The 23,676-nt window shown below is 39.6% G+C and overlaps 1 protein-coding gene across 4 annotated transcripts in view; it reads right to left on the reverse strand.

The window, feature by feature from the left end:
* The window catches only part of LOC131591598 (transcription factor 20-like), a 130,442-nt gene that overhangs the window by 14,512 nt on the left and 92,254 nt on the right, over positions 1-23,676 (reverse strand). For all 4 annotated transcript variants that reach the window (XM_058862444.1, XM_058862443.1, XM_058862442.1 and 1 more), the window contains one exon: positions 1,217-1,310. In XM_058862444.1, coding sequence (XP_058718427.1) covers positions 1,217-1,310 — 94 coding nt within the window. The remainder of the gene's footprint in view (positions 1-1,216; positions 1,311-23,676) is intronic.

Raw genomic sequence — 23,676 nt, forward strand, 5'->3', positions numbered from 1 at the left:
ATCCAGCAAGGACAACATATGTTCATGAATGAGTACCCTTCCATCCTACAGGCTGAGGTAAGGCCTTATGAAAAGAGATATCAGCCTTTAATTAGGTGATTACTGTAAGACAGATTCATGAAAGACCAAAATTACATTTACATGGACACCCTTATTTCCGGTATTTTTTGAGTATGTGATTTTTGCAACCTGATGAATCTTTCTTTCACGTGAAGTCAAATATTCTCTCTACTAGTAGTAGTAGTACTGTGGTAGTAGAATATTCCACTGCAATATTAATTTAATAATACCATTCCTATTGGAATAGAATGCATATCTCCAATAGGGAGGGACTTCACAGTGAGAGGTGCAGTGCAGTCATTCAGAAATGAGCATTCCTACTTCAAATACTCTAACATTTGGAAAACAGCATAAAATGGGTGGTGAACAAATGAGTTGCTGTGGAATGGGAATAACAAACAGGAAGCTTGCAATTGTTTTCCAGTCTAGAGTTATAATCTTGAATCCTTTCCTGCTTTTTATCAGACAAAGTTTTGTATGACAGGAGAAGTGAGATACAGGGTACTGGAAAAGTGGGGTATTATTTACTCTGAGGTTGGATTTTTTTTTACCCAAGAAAAAAGCTTATCTCCATGAAAAACTGTCATTATTGCACAGAATCCACCAAACTCACAAGTCCAGGCTCACAGATGGAAATAGTATCATCAAACAATTAGCTTATCTAACAGTGAAAATTTGACCTACTCAAGAGACTGGCTGAACTACTTCTTAGGAGGGAGAAGGAAGGTTGTGTTACAAATGGAAATGATGATTCTACAGACACAAACACTACAAGTCATTACTAGGATCACCCATAGGCATGTAACCCTGAAAGAAGAAATCCCTTGCTACACATCCTTTTAACAAAGGGTTTCTATTTTTGGCAGGGAGCGATCAGGTCTCACACTGCAGCCAAATTCAGTGACTGCAGCTGCACTCCCCCAAACCAGGCTTTTTCTGCTCTTTCAGGCAGATTCCTCTTCATTACAAGCTCCATCTTGTCCCAACATGTTACTGTACACTGTTTATCTCATGCCGTTTCTCGCCATTTTTATTACTTTATCTTTGCAGTAGGAGAAAAACTGAGAGCGAGTAATTTGTAAAGTACCTCAGAATTATTTAGTGTCGTATGATGTGAGTAATTACGGAATACAGTTAAGATGTCATTTGTTCCTACCTGCATCGATGGCACATGGGTAATGGTATCGGAAGGAGCAGCCTTTGTTGTAGCAGCCTAAGGTGGCTCCCGGTTCCTGGCAATGGGAACATTTCTGAAAGGAAAACCAAAAAACAGTCATGAAGATTGGAGTCATTTTTCTGAACACCTGTATTTTCCTGGTAAGTTTATCAACCACATTCCAGCAAAAAGAAAAATTTGATAAATCATGTTAAACTATCTTTCTACACCACACAATTTTTTTTTGTTTGCCTTTCAAACAGGTAAAAACATAAGCTCTTTTAAACTACGAAAATTTCAGCTGTGCTAATCAAGCAAGAGATAGAAATGTTCAGCCATTCAGAAAGAATTTGAAATCCTTCTTAAATCTGTTTTACTGGCCCATGTTTCATTACCTGACAATGACATCACTATTAAAATAGGAGGAAAAAGAGTGTCTTTGAGTCTACAGCAGCTTTAAAAGGAGAATCAGCATGTCAAATAATGATTTAGAAGACACCACCATGAAAGAAATTTGGTTACACCATTTTTATCACTAGCAATTGAAAAAGATCATGCACAAGTTGAATATTTTTTCACAGGTGATCAAAAAGGGTTTATCTGGAGCAGGAGAAGATGCCAGCATAGCAAAACACCTCATCATCACAGAAATGGTACCTGTCCAAAAAAAGCACTTGCAGTACAACAAGGATGCTCATACAACTATTGTCAAAGTAGCTCAGACTCATCTGATGACCACGTTCAATTTTCATTAGTTAAACCCTATTAGCTCAACTAGTCAGTGATGTATTTGACCATAATACCAGACAACTGTGAAAGCAGAAAGGAAATCTCTCACCTTCACTTCATCCTAAATGACTTAAGAAATGACCTAAGGAAGAGTTCTAAAGCACATCTCATTCAGACAGCCATTTTATTTCTTGAATGTATACACTAAGTGATTTTTGCTAATTAATCTGATTCTGATGAAAGCTGATTTCTGACTGGTTGACATTTTTCCCTTAAAAAAAAAAGATATAGCCATACCTGGTAGAATTCACCAAATGCTAGGAGATTGCAACTGTTTAAAAATGAAAAAGTGAATTAACTACTGGCAGAAAATGAAGATAGGAACTACCATGGTATAATTGGTACAATTCACCTTGAATTCGGGCTGTGAGAAGTTGCCTTTGGTCCCTGCCTGCACACAGGGATGATGACATGATCTAAAATCACGGCTGCTACTAGGAAAGCCGGTGTCAAACTACACTGCTCTATTGCCATTCCCAGCGAGCTCCACCTGTACCACACAGGAACAGCTGTGCTCAAGCCAGCGGCGCACCTGGCACTGGACACGAGCGCGGCCTTCCCACCATACGGGGACGCTCGTTTGCCAACATGGCCACATCCCCCGGACCACACATCTTCCATCCCTCATCAGCACACATGCTGCAGCGGAGATCTGCACAACAGACGTGGCCAAAGCTAACAGCCACAGCAAAGTTCCTCACTCTGCATAGTAAACAGGGGGTTGATTACAGTATTTCCAAACCCTCTGAGAATATCTGACAGTTATTGCTCTTCCTGCTATTCTGTGCTATGCAGAGATAACTATAGTTTGTATTTAAATGCCTGAAGGAAGATGAAAGCAAAACTAGCTCCAGCCATAAACTAGGGGGGGCTCTTCAAATCAAAGCAGATGCAACTAACAGAAAAAGCTTGTGAGACGTCAGTTCTCGTGACATCTACAACTGCAGTTTTGAGTAACACCTTCTCTTTACAGGTATGCCAAAGAATCCTGAGCCTGATCTTCAGTGCTTCCTACTAAATAGTGTCTACCTTCTAAGCACAACAAACTACTGCGGTATTTATGATGCAAGGGAAGTATCCCTGAGGCCTAGAAAGAGACACACAAGCAGTTTATTATTGCCTGTCAGAACATGAATGCAGGTTTCCAAAGATTAAAAAGAAAGGCTAAACCAATATTGAAATGCACACCAAAATATACCGACCACTAGCCAAACTGCAATGTAACTCACTCTCTCATGGGAGTAAAACCAAACTTCATCCACAGAAAATGTCTTTTCCTGGCTCTGAAGTCAGCTCTAGAAGGATATTATGTACTGGCAATAGTCCCAGATTCACCTATGCCAAGTACTCACAAAGTGCAGCTTGAGGAGTTCTGAAACAGAGCTCTGTACCTGAGTACTTTATTCTCGCTTTTAGATGTGGCTGACTGGGATTAATTATTTTAACAGGACAGAACCTAAATTGACGATTCTTTTTGAATGCAGATATGAATTTCTAGTCTTGTTCCTCAGAGGCATTCTGCCCTCCCCACTTTATCTCATCTTTTACGTACTATCACACTGCTGCAACAGAAGGTCATTCTCCCCTGGAACACTGTTTCCCGTGCAGAGCAGTCAATAAGAGCATAAGAACTACTGCAGCAGAGATTGAACTGCAGCTGTATAAAATATTTCTTAACACTAAAAAGGCATGTCTTAGAAGAGTATGCTGTGTGATACAAGAGAAAAGAAGACCCCTAGCAAAATTTTTTTACTTTTTCCAAATGCCACAGTTTTAAGTTATTCTTTGCTGCATCTAGAATGGTTCATGCTGCTATTCTGAAAATCACATCCTGAAACACGACATTTTGACAAATTTTCAGCTGAGAATAGGTAAGGAATGCTTTAAAATAGTTTGTGATTTTAGAAGTTACCAGACAGTAAAAGTGGGCAGTTAAGATGCCAGTACATGTGCATCAAACCTTCACAGCCCCTTTTTTTCAGCCTGGCAGACCAATGAGATTTTACCAAGGTTACCTGTGCTACGCCCACAACAGCAATTCCCCAGCGGATGACTCTGCCACTGACGGCTCAAGGCAGAGATCATCTGCTGCTGCTGGCTCCCCTGCTGCTGAACAAGTCTCCATTCTGGCAGATGCTTCTGCTTTTCACAAGCCACTGACAGCCTAATGGCCCCATTCCTTCTACCTCCCGGGACCCCCAACCATCTGCTTCTTTCATGGGAAGCTGAGGGAACCACATACACAATAACTACTCTTTTTTTCAAGTTCTTCCTTCTTGACACACCTGAGTGACTGAACAAAGCAAGACACCCTACAAAGCTGTGTGGTTCTAAAACAACAAGTCTATCACCTCATCTTTGAAAGAGACTATCATCACATAGTACCACATGGTTTCCAAATACATCCAGGTGTTCCCATGAAGACAAAAAAAAAAGTGCTTAAAAAATTTCTGGATGGTCTCAGTCTTCTTTTGCAAGACATTGCTGCTGTGCCTTAAAAGGTAAAAAGATGCCCTGTTCCTGCTGGTATTTTCTGTGGCTTTTGTTAGAACCCTCATCTCACATATTTATGCTTCAAAACAAAAAATACATACACTACAACTAGGAAACATTCTAACACCAAAATAAAATCACATAACTTCTTACAAGGAAATGTGTGAATTCAGCATAATGAAAACTAATTGTTCTCTTAGTCCGCGAGAAAATTTTCACCCAAACTCCACCATTCTGCTGCCATTCGCCAGCAGATGGTAGCAGCCTGCTTGTCACTTGTAAAGGAATTATAGCATTCTTAGCCAGGGAAACAGCACTCCAGCTCTCCTGGGAGGAGAAATTCCTTTTGCTCAGTAAGCAGCCTGCTTAACCTCCCCTGCTTGAAAGAGCTGAAGGCTGGTACTTGGAGTGTGCTCCCAATGGGAGGTGCCAATGGATAGTAATCATTGCCAAGCATCTAATCAACTCTTGGCTTAAATTAAAAAAAACAAAGAAAGAAAAATAAAAAGGAAAAAAAAAAAAAAAGAATAAAAAGAAGGAAAAAAGAGACCACACAGCAAAGATTGATTCATAGGTCCTATCTCCACAATTCATCTCTGGCCACAAGGCACATATATCTCACTTAGAATAGGCTGGAGAGACTGAAAAGTGCCATTTAGAAGAGACACTCCATCCCATGAACTAAATTATCAATAGTATTAAAGCCAGATACATTGTCTCTACCTCTCTACACTATTAGCTGCCCATTTCTTCCTTGCTACAGCTCATCATTCTGTGTCTACCAAAATGAAGTAACAGCCAGCCTGGAAGTGTGAACAGTTGGGGGACAGCTACCACATCAGCAGCAGAATAGCTCCGATTCATTTAAAATGCAACAGCACCTACCAGCTATATTCCTTTTGCTTTACGCTTGGCTTTTTTTCCCCCTTGAAATCTGTATTCTTTCACTCTTCTGAGACCACACTGCTGTATGCAATAAACAAGAGTATGTTTTTGAGTATCTTTTTTTGCTTTCCTCAGATTTGTACCGAACTCCACCTAAGTGCTGTAACAAAGATGTCCTGAACTACCTATCTTGCTCCTCTGAACAAGACAAAGCTCTTAGCCTTGTGAAAACCAGTGCCCCAAGCTGCTCAAGTAAAGCACTCACCTGCTCACTCTGGCTCTGCGCTGACAGATAGTATCTTTGTCCCTAGACAAAGTACTCCTTCGTACTGGAATCCTACAGTGGACATTGCTTCACTGGTGGGAGGATGGAAGCTGCCGACTAGCCCTTCCAAAATATTCCTGGCAGGAGCAGTAACAGCTGCTTAGAGGCAGAAATTAACTGCTTCTAACACTAATATAAGGTGTTTTCAGATGACTCTTCCGCTATCTTCCTTGCTGAACAATTACCAAACCAGTTTACACAAGGACATTAACAACAGGATCTGCTGTCTGTAACATAAAGCATCTTTTTTTGATGAACAGTTACATACCCTATACTCAGACCTCTTGACTTCCTCTCTTCCAAAGACCAGTTTTTCCTTTGGTCTGTTTTCTTTTTCCTTTGCTTTGCTTTCTAGGCATCTCCTTGTTTTGTCCCTTCTCACATACCAGTGTCAGGAATGTATAAAAGGAGTAAAACGGAAAGCAACAGCTGAAGGTTACTAACAAAGCAAAGCAAGTAAAAACTGAAATATATGTGGCATCAATTATACAGGTACAAGTCTTTGCTTTAGATGCTATATGCATTTTTCATACTCTCTCCTTCTCCTGTTTAAATTATAAGCTTTTTAGGAAAATAATTGCTTCTGTATAATTGCACTGCACAAATGCAGATGTAAGATAATGAAGACTTCACAGTCAGCTGCAATATTAGGAAGGAGGGCCTTCTGACTATTTCTGATTAAACAGTTGGCAGGCTCGGCAGAGGCTTGGATTTAATATCCAGGCAAAAGGGCAACAGAAACAGCAGGCAGCCACATTCTCTTTCCTGGAAAGTGGGATGTAGAGAGTCAACTTATTCCAAAAAGCTACAAGAAAAAATAAAAATAAATAGGAGTGTTTGTGTGTGTGTATATATATACATATATATATATACTGCTTTTTACAGGAGAAAGATATAAGTGATTTTAAAAGACTTCTGCAAAAAAGGACCAAGATGAAAAAAGCAAGGTGGGGAGACATTTTTAGGAAACAGGAGAGGAAAAGAGTACTTCCACTCTGATGTGCAGATACTGCTTAATGAAAAAAATTGTTTATGTGGCTGGGGCTAGAGATAACCACCAGTACTGAAGGACACACAACTATTAGTTTATATTTCCTGACAAACAATTTTAAATTATCAAAAAAACCAGGCACAGTATATCAGTAAAACAAACTCCACAATTAAAAAGATAATAATCTTTAAAACTTGCATTATAAAAAGCCATCTCTTGCCAATGACGATATACGCCTGTAGCAAGCAAATCAAATAAATAATAAAGGATAACATTCCAGAGGTAAAACTGGACAGTTGTCTTCAAGTTAAGAAACTAAGGACAAATTTAGATTCCAAGATTTCAGCAAATCTGAAGGATGCCATACTAATAAAGCTGCATTGGGAAACATAATGAAAAGTTAGATCTGCAGTGCTGCACAGGCTGCTGAAGCACAAAGGGAAGCTGCAGCTCAAAATGGATGGCATAGAAAAAAAAAACCACAAGAAATCCAAGAGCTGGAAAATGTCTTAAAAATGGAAAATCCTATTCAATACATATGAAATTGATTACACTAGAACAGAAGCACTTGAAATTAAGAGCAGAGCATTTTATTACCCTCAACTAGAAGGAAAAATAGAAAGCAACAAAACCAGAAATAAATATTTAGTTTTAACAAAGAATGGTTTGCCAGAAATAATTTTAAAGTCCTATATACACTTAAGCTATTCAACTGCACTTACAGAGACTCGCAAAAAGGGGGGTGAACAATAAGATGCAAAATATTGTGAAGTTTGTAAAATTATCCAGGGCAGCCAGACCTCAAACTGATAGTAAAAAGCTGCAAAACCATCTCACAACCGTGGATAACTATGATAAAATGGAGATGAAAATTACTACTGTTAAGTGCAAAGTGATGTATGTGGTAAAAATATTTTCACCTATGCATATACATGATGACAGATTGTAAATTAGCTTTTACTACTCATAGGAAGGTATTAGTAGTCATCCTAGACAGAAACATCATGCAGTCCCTGCAAGCACAAAAAAGGACAGCCAAAACATAAGCAGTTATCAAGAAAAGAAATCCATAATGAAACTCAAATGTTCATTATGTCTGTCTGTTACTCCTGTAGTAGCCTGACATCGTAATATCGTGTGTGGTTCTGATGATCCTCTTAAGACAGGAGGACTGATTAGAAACAAAAATGGACAGACCACAGATGTAACTAGGAATGTAAAGAACTTGTATATAAGAGAAGTCTAAGTATTTTGGAAAAGAGGGAACTGAAGGGTGATTGAAACCTACAAAATCCAATATGATGCACATAAGGGAATGACTCTTAGCCATTTCCAAGAAGGAAGAGCAGGTTTAAATGCAACTTAAACCTGCTTTTTTTTTTCCTTCACTCAAGTAACTAAAAATCATTGTCAAAGAATGCTGCACTGGCAAAAAGATAAGCAAGTTCAAAAACAGATTAGACAAGTTCATCAAGGATAGGTATGCCTCTGCCTGGTAAACACAGGGATACCAAAGCTATAACTCAAAAGCTGTGGTTGCTGAAGGGAGGGAGAAAATATGCAACTATCATTCTGCACATGCCTCATTTACTACATATCTCTGAAGACGTGCAGTCAAGTGGTAAATATACGGCCATTGCTGAAGAAAGGACACCACAACAAAAAGGTACTTTCGCACCTGTCTGGAAAGGCAGTTCTTGTGAAGACCAAGAGATGTGATTGTGAAATTCCACAATGAACAAAAAAAAACCCCCCCATGATTATCAACAAGAACACAGGCACCAAATAAATACTGTATGGTTACAAGTTTTTAAGACTCTTCAGTTTTACCTCCCAAACAGAAAGGTTGAGCTAAACTGTAACATTTTATAGAAGAGAGAAATTCAACCTAAGTGATATATTCATGTTCACTACTCCCTACAAGCCTGTTTCGTTCACTTGGTGGAGTGATCAAAGGCTTACATGTGCATGAATACATGAGACTGCTGAAGAGCCAAGTAAGACTTGGAGGGGGATGAACCCTTCCCGCCTCTTCCACACAATGGAAGGAGAAAAAACCCAAACGAAAAAAAGACCCAGTGTAACTGAACCAGAATAGAGATTAGGTCCTTCAAGAGTCAACCAGGGCAAACTAAAACAGATTCAGCAAAATTAACAAAACCAGTAATTTTAAATGGTGCTACAAAAGCAAATTTAATTTCAGTTAAACAGGCTAAGTGTATACCTACGTAGCCATTTTATATTTTAAAAGGAATATTAAAATAATACATAGACTACCAAGTCCAAGAAGTCAAGAAATTCATAAATCATGTTTCCTTTGATGCAAAGAGCCACCCTGAATGAGAGAAACATTTCAGAAAACCACTTGTAAGTATAGGGATTTGACTTTGCCGAAGTATGCATGTCTAGCAGAAAAATTTATAGTTTTTATTATCTTGACTGTTCATTTGGGGAATTAAACATGCAACAATAAGTGCAATTTAGTTACAAAAAGGTCTGAAAGACAGAAAAGCAGACTTAAAAGAGGAAAAAGAAATCCAAATTTTCAAGCAGTGATTATGTGATAAGGACACACAGAGTTGTGCTAACAGCACAATCAGCAAGAGAGCATTTACTACAGTTGGATTTTTCTACCAGTACTAGATTTATTTCCCAGCCATCTTGGATAATGATTACAGGAAACATCCAAATATATTGTGAATTTCTATTTAGTGCAAGACCTGCCAAGTACAGTATAAAATAACAAAATGCATTTACCTGAAAATAAAGCAACATTGCCATCATAATTGAAGAGATTTTGGAAAAAAAAGCAACAGCTTTGAGTATCAATGTCTGAGTGATATAAAAAAAGAAAAAACCTGACATAAACTACAAAACGCAATAAATTCACGGTTTTCAAGAGGCAAACTGCATAAGAGAACCAGCTTTTGTCTAATGAAAGAAGAGATGATGCTGAGTATTTGCTAAAATGCTCAAAACAAAAAAAAAAAGATTGGTTCATTAAAGACACAATCACTACGTTATTAGGAGCAGTAGATACAACAGAAACAAAATCTTCATAAAGGCTTAAAAATGAGGAAATATGTTTGATAAAAGCAAACTCTAAATGGAAAATATTTTGACAAGATATTACATATCTGTGCAACCTGACAGAAAAATGGGTGCAGCACAAACCCACCCGTCAATGACTCAAAGACTTGTAACACTGGACAGAAATACACCATTTGTCATTACTTGTAATAATCCATGCAATCCTTCATCATAAACAGAGCCCCACTGTGCGAGACACTTCGGTAAAAGAGAACAAAGCGTTGGTGGATGCAAAGGGATGAAATAGGAATGGGGAGACTGAGCCAGCAGCGTTGGGCAGAGTCCATCTCAGCAGCAGGCTAAGCATATCCAATTATTCAGCACAAATCCCAGACAAGAAGGGCTTTGAAGAAATGCAGTTTCTTCAAATGAAAAAAAAACAAAGGTAAATGTGCAGTTTTCAAAGTGAAGCACTTAATGTAGGAAATTATAAAATTAGCCAGGGTGTACTGATTGGAAGTAAATCTTAAGTTCTTGAAACTGAAAGAAGAAAAAGCAGCAGGAAAAAGGCAGATTGAAATAATGACGAGCACCTTATGTTTGAAGCGTAAGAAAATAGGAGGTGGGCAGATGAATGTGAAAGAAGTAGGAATGTGAAAATGACCGTTTAGAACAACAAACCTTTGTGAAAGCATTCCATCCAAACTGCACTTCACTAAGAATACCAATTCTTAAACTGAGGTCTGAAGAACCACTCCTGCACAGTCAAAATACATTTAGCTGCAAGGATAGGTGAAAAAACTACAATGTTTACCTTACTGGAAAAGAAATAACTTGTCTCTAGAAAAAAGGTAGCAAAGAAAACTACTGAAAAACATTAAAGAAAGAAAACAGTTACCCCAGAAAGCTGCAGAAACAGTGGTTGGCAGCAGAGCTCCAATAAGGAGTAATAAAGTGCACACCAGTATTCCTGAGGTCCCTAGTAGCTGTTGCTACCACTGAGGAAAAGCAGAAGAAGATGAATCCAAGAGAAGAAGTAAAGGTGCAATGCTTGCAGAAAGAAAAATGCTTGCAAGCCATTGGATCTCTCTTTAGTGATGAGCTGTCAAGTAACATATCAGCATAAAAAAAAAAATTACAGTCTTATGAACCACAGCAATAAATCATCAATCACAGTTGAGGAAAAGTAGACAATTAGCACATATTGGTGAAATATCCTCAGATACACAGAAAGTGCTCTATGTAAAGTAATAGTCGCTGGCCAAAAATGTGAATGGGTTTAGAGAAGAATACGTTATTTCATTTTTCAACAATCATCAGGAAAAAACAACCCCACAAACCATAATAATAAATGTGCTGCTAAACTGCACATTGCAATAATAGGCACTGTTTATGAATTCCAAACTGAATTTATACAAGAACATGTAGTGGCTGTAGGCCTGTCACAGACAGGACACAGGAAAACATGGTATGAGCTAGCAGCAGTTTAGAAGAGGCAGAAAATATAAATAGCAGCAGTCCAAGCCTAGACGGCATTCCAGCTGGATATTACACAGCAGCTGAGGTAGTGTCAGTAGTTTCTTTAAAGGACAGACATAACAATGTGGTTCTCCTGACAGAAGAGCTTCCTCCATCTAAGGATTAGATGGGGTTCTCCTGAGAGCTGAAGGGAAAGGACTAATGAAGATCTTCTGGACTCAGAACACTGCTGAATCATGGTAAAGGCAATAATATTATTTGCAAGCCACACCTTCAGTTTTATAAATCTGGATCAATCTATGCTATGAAAAAAGGGTTGGGATGAGCCATAGATTACTAGAAATAAATCACTGGACAACATCAAAGAGAAATATTAATTTTTTTTTTCACCTGAGGTAGAAATCAAAGGATATAGGCAATTTTGTTTTCGTTTTTTTTCTATTTTACATAAACACACCCTCTTCTTACTTATTCCTTCATCTTCTGAAGACTCTAGCCCAAAAGCAGAAGAGTAAGTCAACATGAAAGTCTTCTTTGTTAAGACAGCTTCAGAATAGACAATTCTTCTTTCGGCATTACCCTTGTAGCTATTTGTCCGGGAGACTGAATTTATTGGTAACTATTCATAACTCCTGCTCCCTAAGAACTGCCTCTGAAAGTTTCTGCTTAGAAGAGCGGTATCATATAATCACTAAAGAATCCTTATGCCTTCCAATGATAAACTGTAACACTTCAAAGGGAGAATAATTAAATTTGAGTATAGAACTTAAGACTTCATAAAAACCTTGTAAAAGAGTTTTATGTACCTATAACATAAGTACTGGAATTTTCTAAACAATTTCCTAAAGTTGACATTAAACAAAATAATAATGTTGGTTTTCTGGAAAGCATCAGTTATGAACCGTGTCAACTCTGAAATTTTAGTGATTGAATTGAACTTGGAGAGTTATTCCCAAGAAAAATCTTAACAATTAAAAATAACAATGAATTTACATATGGGACAAGTACATTGCTACTAGTATTTTTAGCATTTTAACTTTTTACAAGAAAAGAGAAAGCTAACAGCAAATGAACACATTACAGAACATTTTTGTTATCTTTTTGGACCTGACTCAAAATGATACCTTGGCAATCTTTAAATTTATCTTCCTGCCATTACATCTATGCAACTAAACCATAAAACCTTGTATCAACTCCCTAATCTTCCAATTTAATTGAGAACATCTGACAACTTAAACACATAGTGTACTTTGAAAGCACCCTACAAATTTGTCTTAATGGTCACAAAATAAGTGGTCTTAAAGCCTACTTTACAGAATAATTAGATGACTTGTCAAAGGCCTGCAGGCAATTTCTGACACCAAAGGCACAAAGTCAGCAAAGTTCACAGCTCTCATACCTGAACTCAAGTACATGAACTTGCTTTTCCCTCCCATCCCCACCCACTTTTTTTATTTTCCTTTTAAGCTTCCCATTGAGCAGCAGTAGCCCTCAGTGAAAGTCCCCATTTCAGAGATTCATGCTAGGACACCCTCCTCCTCCTTCCCCTCCCCTAACAGTAAGTCTTTTATGAAGCTGGTCAGTCGCCTTTAATCATCAATAACTTTGTGAAACTTAGCAAGTGTGAGTTCTCTGTAAGAATAAAGGAGTTGGAGGCACAAGAAAAGCTGTAATTAACAGCAGTCTAGGGCAAAGTAACAACAAAACCATGCGGTGAAATGAGTAGCCATGAGAAAAAGAAATACAGCTGAGTCAAGTCTCCTAGTTCTAAGCATAAATCAAAAGAAAACATGCAAGAAGCTAGAAATGGGGAAGAGGGGTGGGGGGAATCACTAGTAAATGAAGACTGCACAACCATATTTTAACATCAACTTTTAATATTTTCTCAAACAAAAGTAAAGCTTATGACCCAGACAACAATCAGCTAACTGAAGTAAGATCTGACTGTACTTATGCTACAATCACTTGTGCAGCCAGACCTCAGGAAGGCATATGCAATCTATTTTTGCCACCAGTAGCTCAGGTGTTGGGTGACAAACAGTGCAGCTGCAACACCCAGAGCCCTGGGAAGGCTTTGCCACTCAGCACTGTCTTGTGCCTTGGGCTGGAATTACAGACCAGGCCCTACACTGATATTTCTCCTCCTATGGCAAGTCTGAAGACAACTTAAGTAGATCTACACCATTTAAGTCACACAGTGAGCAGTGTCAGAATTTCTAAGAAACTGTAGCTACTTGAGAACTTTTAACTGGAAGAAAATGTCTGTTTTAGGCTGCTCCAGCTGGCAAGTTAGGCCAGGGCGGGAGAGGGAGCATCCAGTCCCTAGTGCTTCTGCATCATGAGATCATCATATTAAAGAAATACCCTTATTTTTTCCTATGTCTAGGCAATGAGATGGATGTACTTGACATCAGTAATAAATACATACATTTGAGAGCCACCTTAGACAAACTTTAAACTGGGTTTGTTTGTTTGTTTTTATTTACTACTTTGTGTAATTAATAATATCATTCTGGAAGAAATTTCCATCTGAAGTCATGATCTTGACCAGACTTCCAAACCATTTTAAGACTCGAGTTTGCTCTTGCACAGCCTGCAGCCTCCTCCTATGCCTAGCATTTCTCTGTATCAGTATTCACACATTCTTGACTGCAAGTCAAGAAAGCTAGTCTAGCCAAAAAATTAGCCTGATTAAAATGGAAATGGGGTGATGGAGGGATTTTCTGGCTAGATCAGCTACCTAACTCGGTTCAGTCGCAGAGCACTACTGCTGGCAGAAGGGGGGGGGTGGGGGGGGGACAAGAAGAATGGCTTCTAACAATCTTAATTTAGCCTGGATGAAATCACCACCATATTTCATCTTCACAACAGATTCCTCAAGTGAAGCGGAAATGGTTTACATGGGGTACTCTTCACTCTTCTGTACCTCTAACAGTGAGGAAGCCTTGACCTTTTGCTACACTCCTACCTCCCTCTGCCCTCATTCATTTCACGTCTCCCAGCCCTTGCCCTGCACTCATTCTAATTTACCCCACAGTGGCACAAAGCAATCATGGGCTCTCCTGTCAAAAACGGGAATTTCACCAATTCAGAGGAGAATTCTGAAAAAGGAGTTGTAGTTGTGGCAAAGAGAGGGACAAGTCTATGAAAACCAATGTTACTGTGAGAGCAGCTCAGAACTTCAAAGGGCCTTTTCAGGACAATGATCATTTTTGTTAACTCATGGGCTAATCCACAGCCAGTCTCTGTGCCTGATGTGCAGGTTGTGCTCTTATGGACATTTGCTCCGTTTCCCACTCCCATCCACCTTCCTGGCTTAATGGTGCAGTAGGAACAAGCTGATGAGGTCAACTAACCTCAGAATTCTTATTCCCATATTCCAAACAGCTCTGTGCCCACATCTCCAGCTACAGACCTTCTCCCTCAACGTGGCTCTAGCCACTTATGTTCACCCATAGCTTTAGCAATACAAGACTGCTGTTAAATGCTAATTGCTTACTAATGAAAACTAATCATCATGCAATTAAACTTTAATCACTAAGCAGCTGGCTGGGATCCAATCCATAACAATGAAGGCTCATTAATAACTTTTTGCCAAAATGCTCTGTCCATGAAGACAATCCGATACACAAGAGTCCAGCTAAGCGTATGAAATTGTTTGAAAAATATTTCCTCTGCCGACCAACTAGCCAGAGCACAACAGGGTAAGAGCAGTGTAGTATAAATTAGCTAAGAAGGATGGGTTTAAGATTCAGGGAACCCAAACTACTTTTCTGGCTCCTTCCATAACCTCAGGCATAATGTGTTGCACAGAAAAATCTTCTTTTCTCCAGCTCTTGTCTCTGCAGAGTAACATTCTTTAAGGCAAAAAAAAACTAGTTATAATTTTGCTGTAGTTTCTAAAATTATTACATGAATACTCATCATACTTCAGTTTTATTTTTACTCATCTTTCTAAATCTAGGGAAATTAATCTAACCTCTTTCAGAACATATTTCTCTAATTAAAAAATATATTGAGGTTACATAACTAGGTTTATAATGGACAGACGAAAATCTACTTTTGAAAAGAAGAAAGTTTAAAACCTGCTTTCTACAAAGCCACAAAGATGATGAGAGGGTGGGAGCACTTCTGCTACGAAGACAGAGAGAGCTGGGGTTGTTCAGCTGTAGGAAGGGCTTCAGGGAGACCTTATAGACCCTTCCAGTACCTAAAGGGGCTCACAAAAATGATGGAGAGCAACTTTCAACATGGGCAGATAGCAACAGAACAACGGGGAGTGGTTTTAAACTAAGAGGAGAGGTTTAAATTAGGTATTAGGAGGAAATTCTTTACTGTGAGGGTAAAGCATTGGAATGCTGTACAGAGAAGCTGTGGATGCTCCACATCCCTGGAAGCCTTCAAGGCCAGGCTGGATGTGGCTTTGAGCAACCTGGTCTAATGGAAGGTGCTCCTGTAAGGTCTCTTCCAAACCAAACCATCCTTTGAATTCATGATTTTAAAGGAATTTCATACCACCACCAAAAAATATCCCAGTTTTGCCTGCGGAATTCCTACTCCAATCTGGCTACTGCAGCAAGCCTTATGTGTAGATAACTTTTTATTAACTTGATTTGCATTGCCATGCTTGGAAAGCTTTCCTTTATTATGAATGGTAGAACACTAGTATAACTGAAGTATTATTCTTGCTTATTCAGTGATCAAGGAATTCAATATAATGCTTATTTTAAAAATAAAATGGAAAAATTGTAGAATTTTTTTATTTAAAAAGATCTTACAAAAGATAGGACACAGTTCTAATAATCCACTAAATATTATGTAAAATAAAGTAATGAATTCTTACCTTCAGAAACTGACCTTTCAAACAGAGTAGGACAGATGAAAGAAGAAATCTTTTTTTTCCCCAAAAATCAGGAAAAATACTTTTTAAGTCTGCATTTTTGCCCAACTGTAATCAAATATACACCATTTTAAATGCAGGGGCATGGAGCAGAATAAGCTTATTTTCTAGTAGTGTTCTTCTAACAAAGCTAAAGGAATACAGCTGAAGTGACAAGCATCTGGAATTAGTCTAAGTTTAAAAAAATCGGTTCATTTTAAGTTAACAAAACAAAATGCCAACAACACAACAACCCTCCTCCAAAACTTTGGGGAATCTTAAGCTTTTTACCAGTACAGCTTAAAAAGATTTAAGCTAAAATGACACATAAATGGATTGCATTCACTCAACTATTGAAAATTTAGTATGAGTTTGGCACCCTTATGGTAACAGGCAATTGAAATCTTACAAAAAAAAAAAAAAAAAAAGACTGTGCGAGCTTGTGGGTAAGCCAGACAAAAAGCTCTAAAAGCTTTGTCTAGAAATCTCCTGCACAGAGAAGGCTCCATTCACATTTGGAAGAGATTCCTCAAAATTAAGTTACTTAAATGTATTTTTAAATTAAAACTGTACACAGATTATGAGGATCCCTGATGTTTTACAGAAAGGCAACTGTGGAATGAGCAAGCTGCTTTTTGCATACAAGTTTCCAGTGCTCTTGGCTACAACTAATATAAGTGGGTAAACATCCTATTCTTTCCCAACACTCCATTGTCAGTAAATCTATTTTCCACTTTCCTCACTCCACATGCAAGACAAACAGTAAAATATAAAACCACATGCAAGCACAGACATAATGCCTGTACTTTGGGATAAACTAATGACAAAGAGTCTGCTAGTAAAGATGCACATAAAGTACTTCCCTGCATCTTCTTTGTTCCCCATTACAGAGGGGATCTTTACGCTTGAGACCTCAACTAAAATGTGCTAAAATGTGCTTCCTATCACCTTGAGTCCATAATCACCAATAGGCTGCACCAAATTTATTACACTTCTACTCACAACAAAGCCAAAGAAAACCAACTTCATTTCACAAATGTAATTACTGGCTTCTGATAATTTAAGATATTGAAACATTTTCATTAGACATGTACATGTGGGTTTTATCTGCTCAGCTCTTTAGCATTTAAGGCTTGTGGCACCAATGCACAGAGCTGCTGTGAACTATCAAGTGCTGCAGCAGCAGGGATTCACACTTCTTGGTCCCCAGGAGAGGAAGGCAGTGAACTGGGATACAACAGGGGCTCCTCTCAGGCTCTCCTCTCCGTGGAGGAACACTGTTACAGACCAGGAGTCATGACAGCACAGAGTTTCAGTAGCACAGCAGATGGCAATGCCTTTCTGAGAAAACCAAATCTGAACTTCATCATTCAGCTGTCTTTCAGAATTTCTCCTCCACCCAAAATTTCATGCTTTCTTATTTTTGTAACACTGCAGAAGAATATTAAAGATGCTGCCATTTCCTGAGGAATGAAAACAAGTATTACACTAGAGTGTGCACGTTTCCAGCTCAGACAACTAGGTATTTGGGCACAGTTTGTCACTGAAAACCAGGAATTCAGCCACTTTAAGGATAACTGTAGGAAGTGCCTCAAGGTTCTGCAGCAATCCTCATTTGAAGGGTTAAAGCATACTAAAAGCTGTTTCCAGAGATAAAAGCAAGCAGTGTTCTCAATACACCCCTTTACCAACCACCACTGGCAGTGATTTTAAATCCACCATTCATTTCCCTTTCCCCACAGTGAAAAATTAAGAAGCTCCAGTGTCACTTCTTCCTACCCTCAAAATGTATCCTTACTAATACAGATCTAGGTGTAGAAATACAATTGTTCCTGTGTTTTGTCAGGCATGTTATTTTTGAAGCAGCAGATAATTATTTCTGTGGAACTCTACAGAACTTCACTTGAGGGGGTTTTTGCTTTGGTTTTGGGGGAAGGGGAGGGCATTGTGAGGGTGGGGTTGTGAGAAAAAAATTACTAGGTTCTGCATGTTTTTCCTCTCTATGAAGAAAGATGATGAACAAAAGGTTAACATTCTTCTCCCAACACTATAAAACAGTAGTACCATAGATGTAAAACCCTTTCAAGTGCTGGTAGCACCTGGGCACAATTTTATGTTACAGCTAAGTTGATCTAATGGTTATCATTACCAGTGGAAAGGACACTCCCTCCCAGATACAGCAAGCGTGGTTCAGAGGGTAAGCAGAGTCAGATGGCTGATCTGGCATAAAGAATCCCCACCCCAAGCTAGTCTTCTGATGGATTAGCTGGCTAAAAATCAACCCACTGTGCAAATACACAGGTGGTAGATCTAGCGCAAGTGAAATAGTGGAAAGCAAGCAGCTTGCAAAGAGGATAAAGTAGGATCACTCCTCATGACAGCAACTCCCTCCTGGTCTGGCTTAGGGATAAGAGAGCCCACCTGTGCCAAATGAGACATTCAGAAGCAACTGATACTGTATGGTACTACAGTAGTCAGGTTTCCGGGGCTAAAAACTGTTTTGCCAAAGGTAGCTAACCTTCCACGATTTTCCCAGTTCATACCAGTTCCCTGGCTTAGCCACTTGATTAGCTATGCAGCCAGGAACCTTTTATAAGCAATTACTTACAGGCTGTGGGAGCTTTTTTATTAGGCTTTGCTTTCCCAAATTTGAGAATAAAAGTAGCTTAAATCCAAGTGATCCCTCCAGATACCTTTCTTTACCCAATTTACAGCTAGGGTCCAGAACGGTATAGGTAAACAAAAGAAAATGGTTCTATGAAAGCATCAGAGTAAACCAAGTACTATAGAAAGGCAATTTCCTCCAAATAAGATAGTGAAAGATTAACTATCAGGAATCTTAAGAACAACTTACCTGTGCAAAACCAGGAGCTGTTCTCTGTGAAATATGGGTAACACGTAAACCTACCTCCAACACTGCAACTAACAAAGACACACTCAACATGAGGCACAACACTGCCACTGCCCAACAGTCATGAAAAATTCAAATGTCTAGCATCAAGCTGAAGAGAAAGAGACTTCGGGAATTTAGGTTCTAAACTTCTTATCACTAAAGTCTATCAGACCTTCAAAACACGCTTGTTAACAGCCTTAAAGCAGGTAGATTTCTCCACTTTGGGTAAAGAGCAGACTTTGAAAGAGAATCCATGAAGAGTTGGACAGACAAAATTCCAGACTGGTGAGAGAAAACAGAATCTTCTACTACACTGCAGATTATGGGCAGGTTTCACCCTTTACCTTTTGTTATTCCAAAGTTCACTTGACTGAAACCCAAGACAATCTTTTCAATAAGGAGCAACAAAGGAAAGAGCTTCCAAGGACTTCTTACCATGTATAAGGATTAAAAGATTTCTCAAGATGGGAGAGATGCAGAGATTGATGAGAAAAGCATTACATTCTTTTAGACCTTTTAAAAGAGATCTTTAAAAGGGGGATAAACAAGCTTTCCTCTCACAGAACACTCTCAGCAGGAACAGAAGCTACATTTACCTTCAGTAAGGTCAATTCTGATAAGAGCAGGGGTAGAAGTAGAAAAAAAAATACAAACAGAAAATTCCATCCCAACCAGAAGTAATAAATGTGCTAGGCCAGAGCCTCTGCCTTGGGAAAAAACACGTCTTATAAAAAAGTCCTGTAAGAAACAGCATAGCATATCCAGGTGAACAGCTTTTTAGAAAACAATGGCTGAACTATCTTGGATTCAACTTAACACAAAGAATGTCCTCTGCATTGTTCTTCTTTTCATTTACAGCTTCATATATTTAATACTGAGAATAAAGATCATCGATTCTTCTGAACATTAAAACTGCTGACAACTACTGAAGTGACTGCATAATTCTTCCAGTTTCAAAGGTTACCAATACTTCATCTTCCATGGAAATGAACCTCTCATTTAGAAAAATGGTGAAAAAATAGATAAGACAGGAAACTTTCTGGCCACCTTCAGTATTTGAAAGAAATTCAAATTTTATTCATTTTAAAAGCAACAGGATCATCTAGCACTAAGAAGATGACATTTTTTCAGTTTAAGATTTTATCAGCATTGGAACAAAAAAAGTAACTGCAAGAAGGCCACTTAGCACCATCACTATGCATTAACAGTTTATGAGAGACTCCTTGGCAGTTAGGTTCATCTGCTGGGGTATCTAATTTGAGCCTCAAAGTAAGGAGAAGGATTAAGTCACTCTGCATCTGAAGCGGCCCAAATAATTGCATTACATTCTCAGAATCAAAAAACATAGAAGAGTGACCAGAGTAAAAGGAACACCTTTTTGCCTTCAAGAAAGGCAGATTTCTAGCACTTTGGAAACCATCTGGATTGCTGCTTAGCAGATAACACACACCATTTTCAGTCCAGGGTGAAAATAGACTTTAAGGAAAGCTCAAAGCTCAGGAGAGTCACTTCACAGTTTGATAAACCTTTTCAAGATAACACCTTCACAGGAATTCTTCTAGAGCACCTGGTACAATATGATCTTTGAGCACCCTCACATACACAAAAATCCTTTCTTTACATTGACTATGGGGAAGTTGTCAAAAAAACTGCAGTAAGACAGATGTTCATTCATATAAGAAACAATTTAGCAAAAAAAAATTATTTTCTGATTCTGGAAAGCAATGAGAGAAACAGGTGCTCAGGGGGAAAAAATCTATAATAAGCTTTCATGTGATGAAAAACAGGAGAGCTCGTGTGAGGAGAAGAAGAAACTCAGGACGTGTTACTTATATCACTACCTCTACATCAATGGCCTTTAACTAGAGGTTTAAGTTTCCAATTTCTAAACTAGAGTGGTGCATAAACAGCAGCTGAGCCAGATGTCTAAAGAAAATATTTCAACTCGCTTAATGGTATGGATTCAGCTTAAATTGGTGCATATTTATCCTGTCAGTACCACAGACCGCTCACGTAATTTTTAGTTATGGGAGTATTTAATTTGCACAGAATGAGTTACATACATGAATTATTCACTTCCAGGATCATGACCCTTTATACACCATATGCTAAAGTCCTTCCTTACCCAAAGACAAAATCCAAGAGCTACATTCCTGTGTGCCTGTGCACACATCTCTCTACTTGTTCCTGGTAGGAAGCAGCTACTTGATTTGCACATCTGCTTTTCCATGACAGCAACACCAACGAACTGCATGTCAGAGGGAAAAAGAGAAAATGCACTTGCAAAGCACAGAGGAGGTAAAGAAAAAGCATATGCAACAAGCATAGGAAATCAGCTGTGTGAGCCAGAAGGCTTTCCTCAGGCAGCAGGGCAGGAGAGTTGAGCTCAACAGAACCTTTCCACTGCCTGGGGATGGCTTCTGGCAGGCACACCTCTGAATACCCCATGGCCATCTTAGTGCTGCACGTAACTCTCTGTGAGCTGAAGGGATGAGGATACACTGCTTCCAGAGGAGAACCCAGCACAACAGCTTGCTACAACAGGAAAAGAAAAATGCTAGAAGAAAACCTTTTCCATTGCTTGTCACAGGGGTGGTAAATGGATTATTCTTATGGATGCTATACAGAGGAGCCCAGCATCGCGTTAGGATACGGCGTTTGCTTGAGACACAATACAGAGCTTTAAAGTCTGATTTGGGAGGGGGACAGTATTAGGCTTGTCCTTGGCAAGCTGTGGGATGAGAAGCAAAGGTTAGAGGACAGGGTGCTAGTGAGGGCACTCTGCCCTTGACTCTGAAATGTGCTGGCCACACTTGGGAGTCTTACAGAGGTGAGCCAGGGACTCCTGAGGTAACAGAAGCCAACAGGGATACAGCAGGGAAATATCTCAAAGGAATTCTCCAGGAAGATGACACAGCCAGCAACCTGACCAAGGTGCCTTTATACACCAAAGCACGCAGCATGGGCAACAACTAGGAGCTGGAAGTCACCATGATGCTGGAAAGTTATGATCCTGATGCCATTACTGAAACTTGTTAGAACAAATTGTGTGACTGGAGTGTGACTATCAATGGCCATGAGCTGTTCAGAAGAGACAGAAAGGAGGGAGAGGTGGAGGGATTGCTCTCTACATCTAGAGGTGCACTGAGTGTGAAGAGCTGTCTCTGAAGAACAGCCATGAGCAGGTTGAAAGACTGTGGGTAAAAATCAGACACTGAGGCAACAAAAGGAACCTTGCAGCTGTGGTCTCCTACAGCTGCTGGACCAAGGGGAGCCATTGACAAAGCCTTCTTGCCCCAGCTACAGGAGGCATCATGCTCACACGCTCCAGTCCCGTTGGGGGAATTCAGCCACCTTGACATCTATTGGGAAAGTACCAAGGCAAGCTGCAGGAGACTCCTGCAATGCACGGAGGTCAGCTTCTTGAGCCAGGCAATAGCCTACTAGAGGGAAGCCAATACTGGATTTCATGATCACCAGTATAGTAATTGTGGATGTCCAGATGGGAGGCGCAGCCTGGGTTGAAGCCATCATGCACCAGTGGATTTTCCAGTCCTGAGGGATATGGGTCAGGTAAGGAGTAAAGTCAGGCCCCTGAACTTCAGGAAAGCAAACTTCCAACTCTTAAAGGAGATAGTCAAGAGGGTAGCCTGGGAGACTGCCCTCAGGGACACAGGAGGAGAACTGAGCTGGCAAGTTTTTACAGATATCTTCCATAGAGCTCAAGAGCTAGCAATTCCCAGAAGCAAGAAAATGAGCAAGGAAGGCAAGAGACTGGATGACTGAGTAGAGAACTCCTGGTCAAACTAACGGGAAGAAACAAAGATGCAGGCAGTAGAAACAAGGAGAGGTAATGTGGGAGGAGTAGAGGGACAAAATTCAGTTGGGCAGGGATGGTTTGAGGAAGGCCAAGGCAAAGCTGGAACTGAATCTGAAAAGGAACACAAGGAATAACAGGAAGGGCTTCTACAGGTAGGTTAACCAGAAAAGGAAGGACAGAATAGGAAGGACAAAGAAGGTGTACCCACACCATAAACAATGCTGGCAAACAGCTAACAATGGATGAGGAGAAGGCTGAGGTAACTCAGCAACTTTTTTGCCTCACTCTTCAATGGCAACCTCTCTTCCCACACCTCTCAAGTGGACAGATGACAGAAGGGGGACTGGGGCAGGCAAGTGTCCCTCCCACTTTATGCAAAGATCAGATTCATGAACACCTGAGGAACCTGAATGTACACAAGTCTATCGGATCTGAAAAGATGCATCCCAGATTCCTGAGAGAGTCTGCTGATGTAATTCCTAAACTGCGCTCCATGGTATTTGGAAAGTTGGTAGTCAGGTGAAATGGCAGGTGAGTGGAAAAAGGGAAACATTGTATATGTCTTTTAAAAGGGCTTTAAGGAGAACCCTGGGAACTACCAACCTGTCAGTCAGCCTCACCTCTGTGCCTGGAAAGATCATGGAACAGATCCTCCTAGAAGCTATGCTGAGACACACAGGGGGCAATGAGGTGATTCAGGACAGCCAGCATGGTTTCACCAAAGGGCAAGTTCTGTCTGACTAACCTAGCAGCTTTTTATGATGGAGTGACTCCTTCCTCCCTGGGAAAGGCTGAGGATGTAATTCATATGTAATGCTTTTGAGATGTAAGGCTTTTGACAGTCCCACACAACACCCTTCTCTCCAAACTGAAGAG

This window comes from Poecile atricapillus, chromosome W (assembly GCF_030490865.1).
Source record: "Poecile atricapillus isolate bPoeAtr1 chromosome W, bPoeAtr1.hap1, whole genome shotgun sequence".
Classification (NCBI taxonomy): domain Eukaryota; kingdom Metazoa; phylum Chordata; class Aves; order Passeriformes; family Paridae; genus Poecile; species Poecile atricapillus.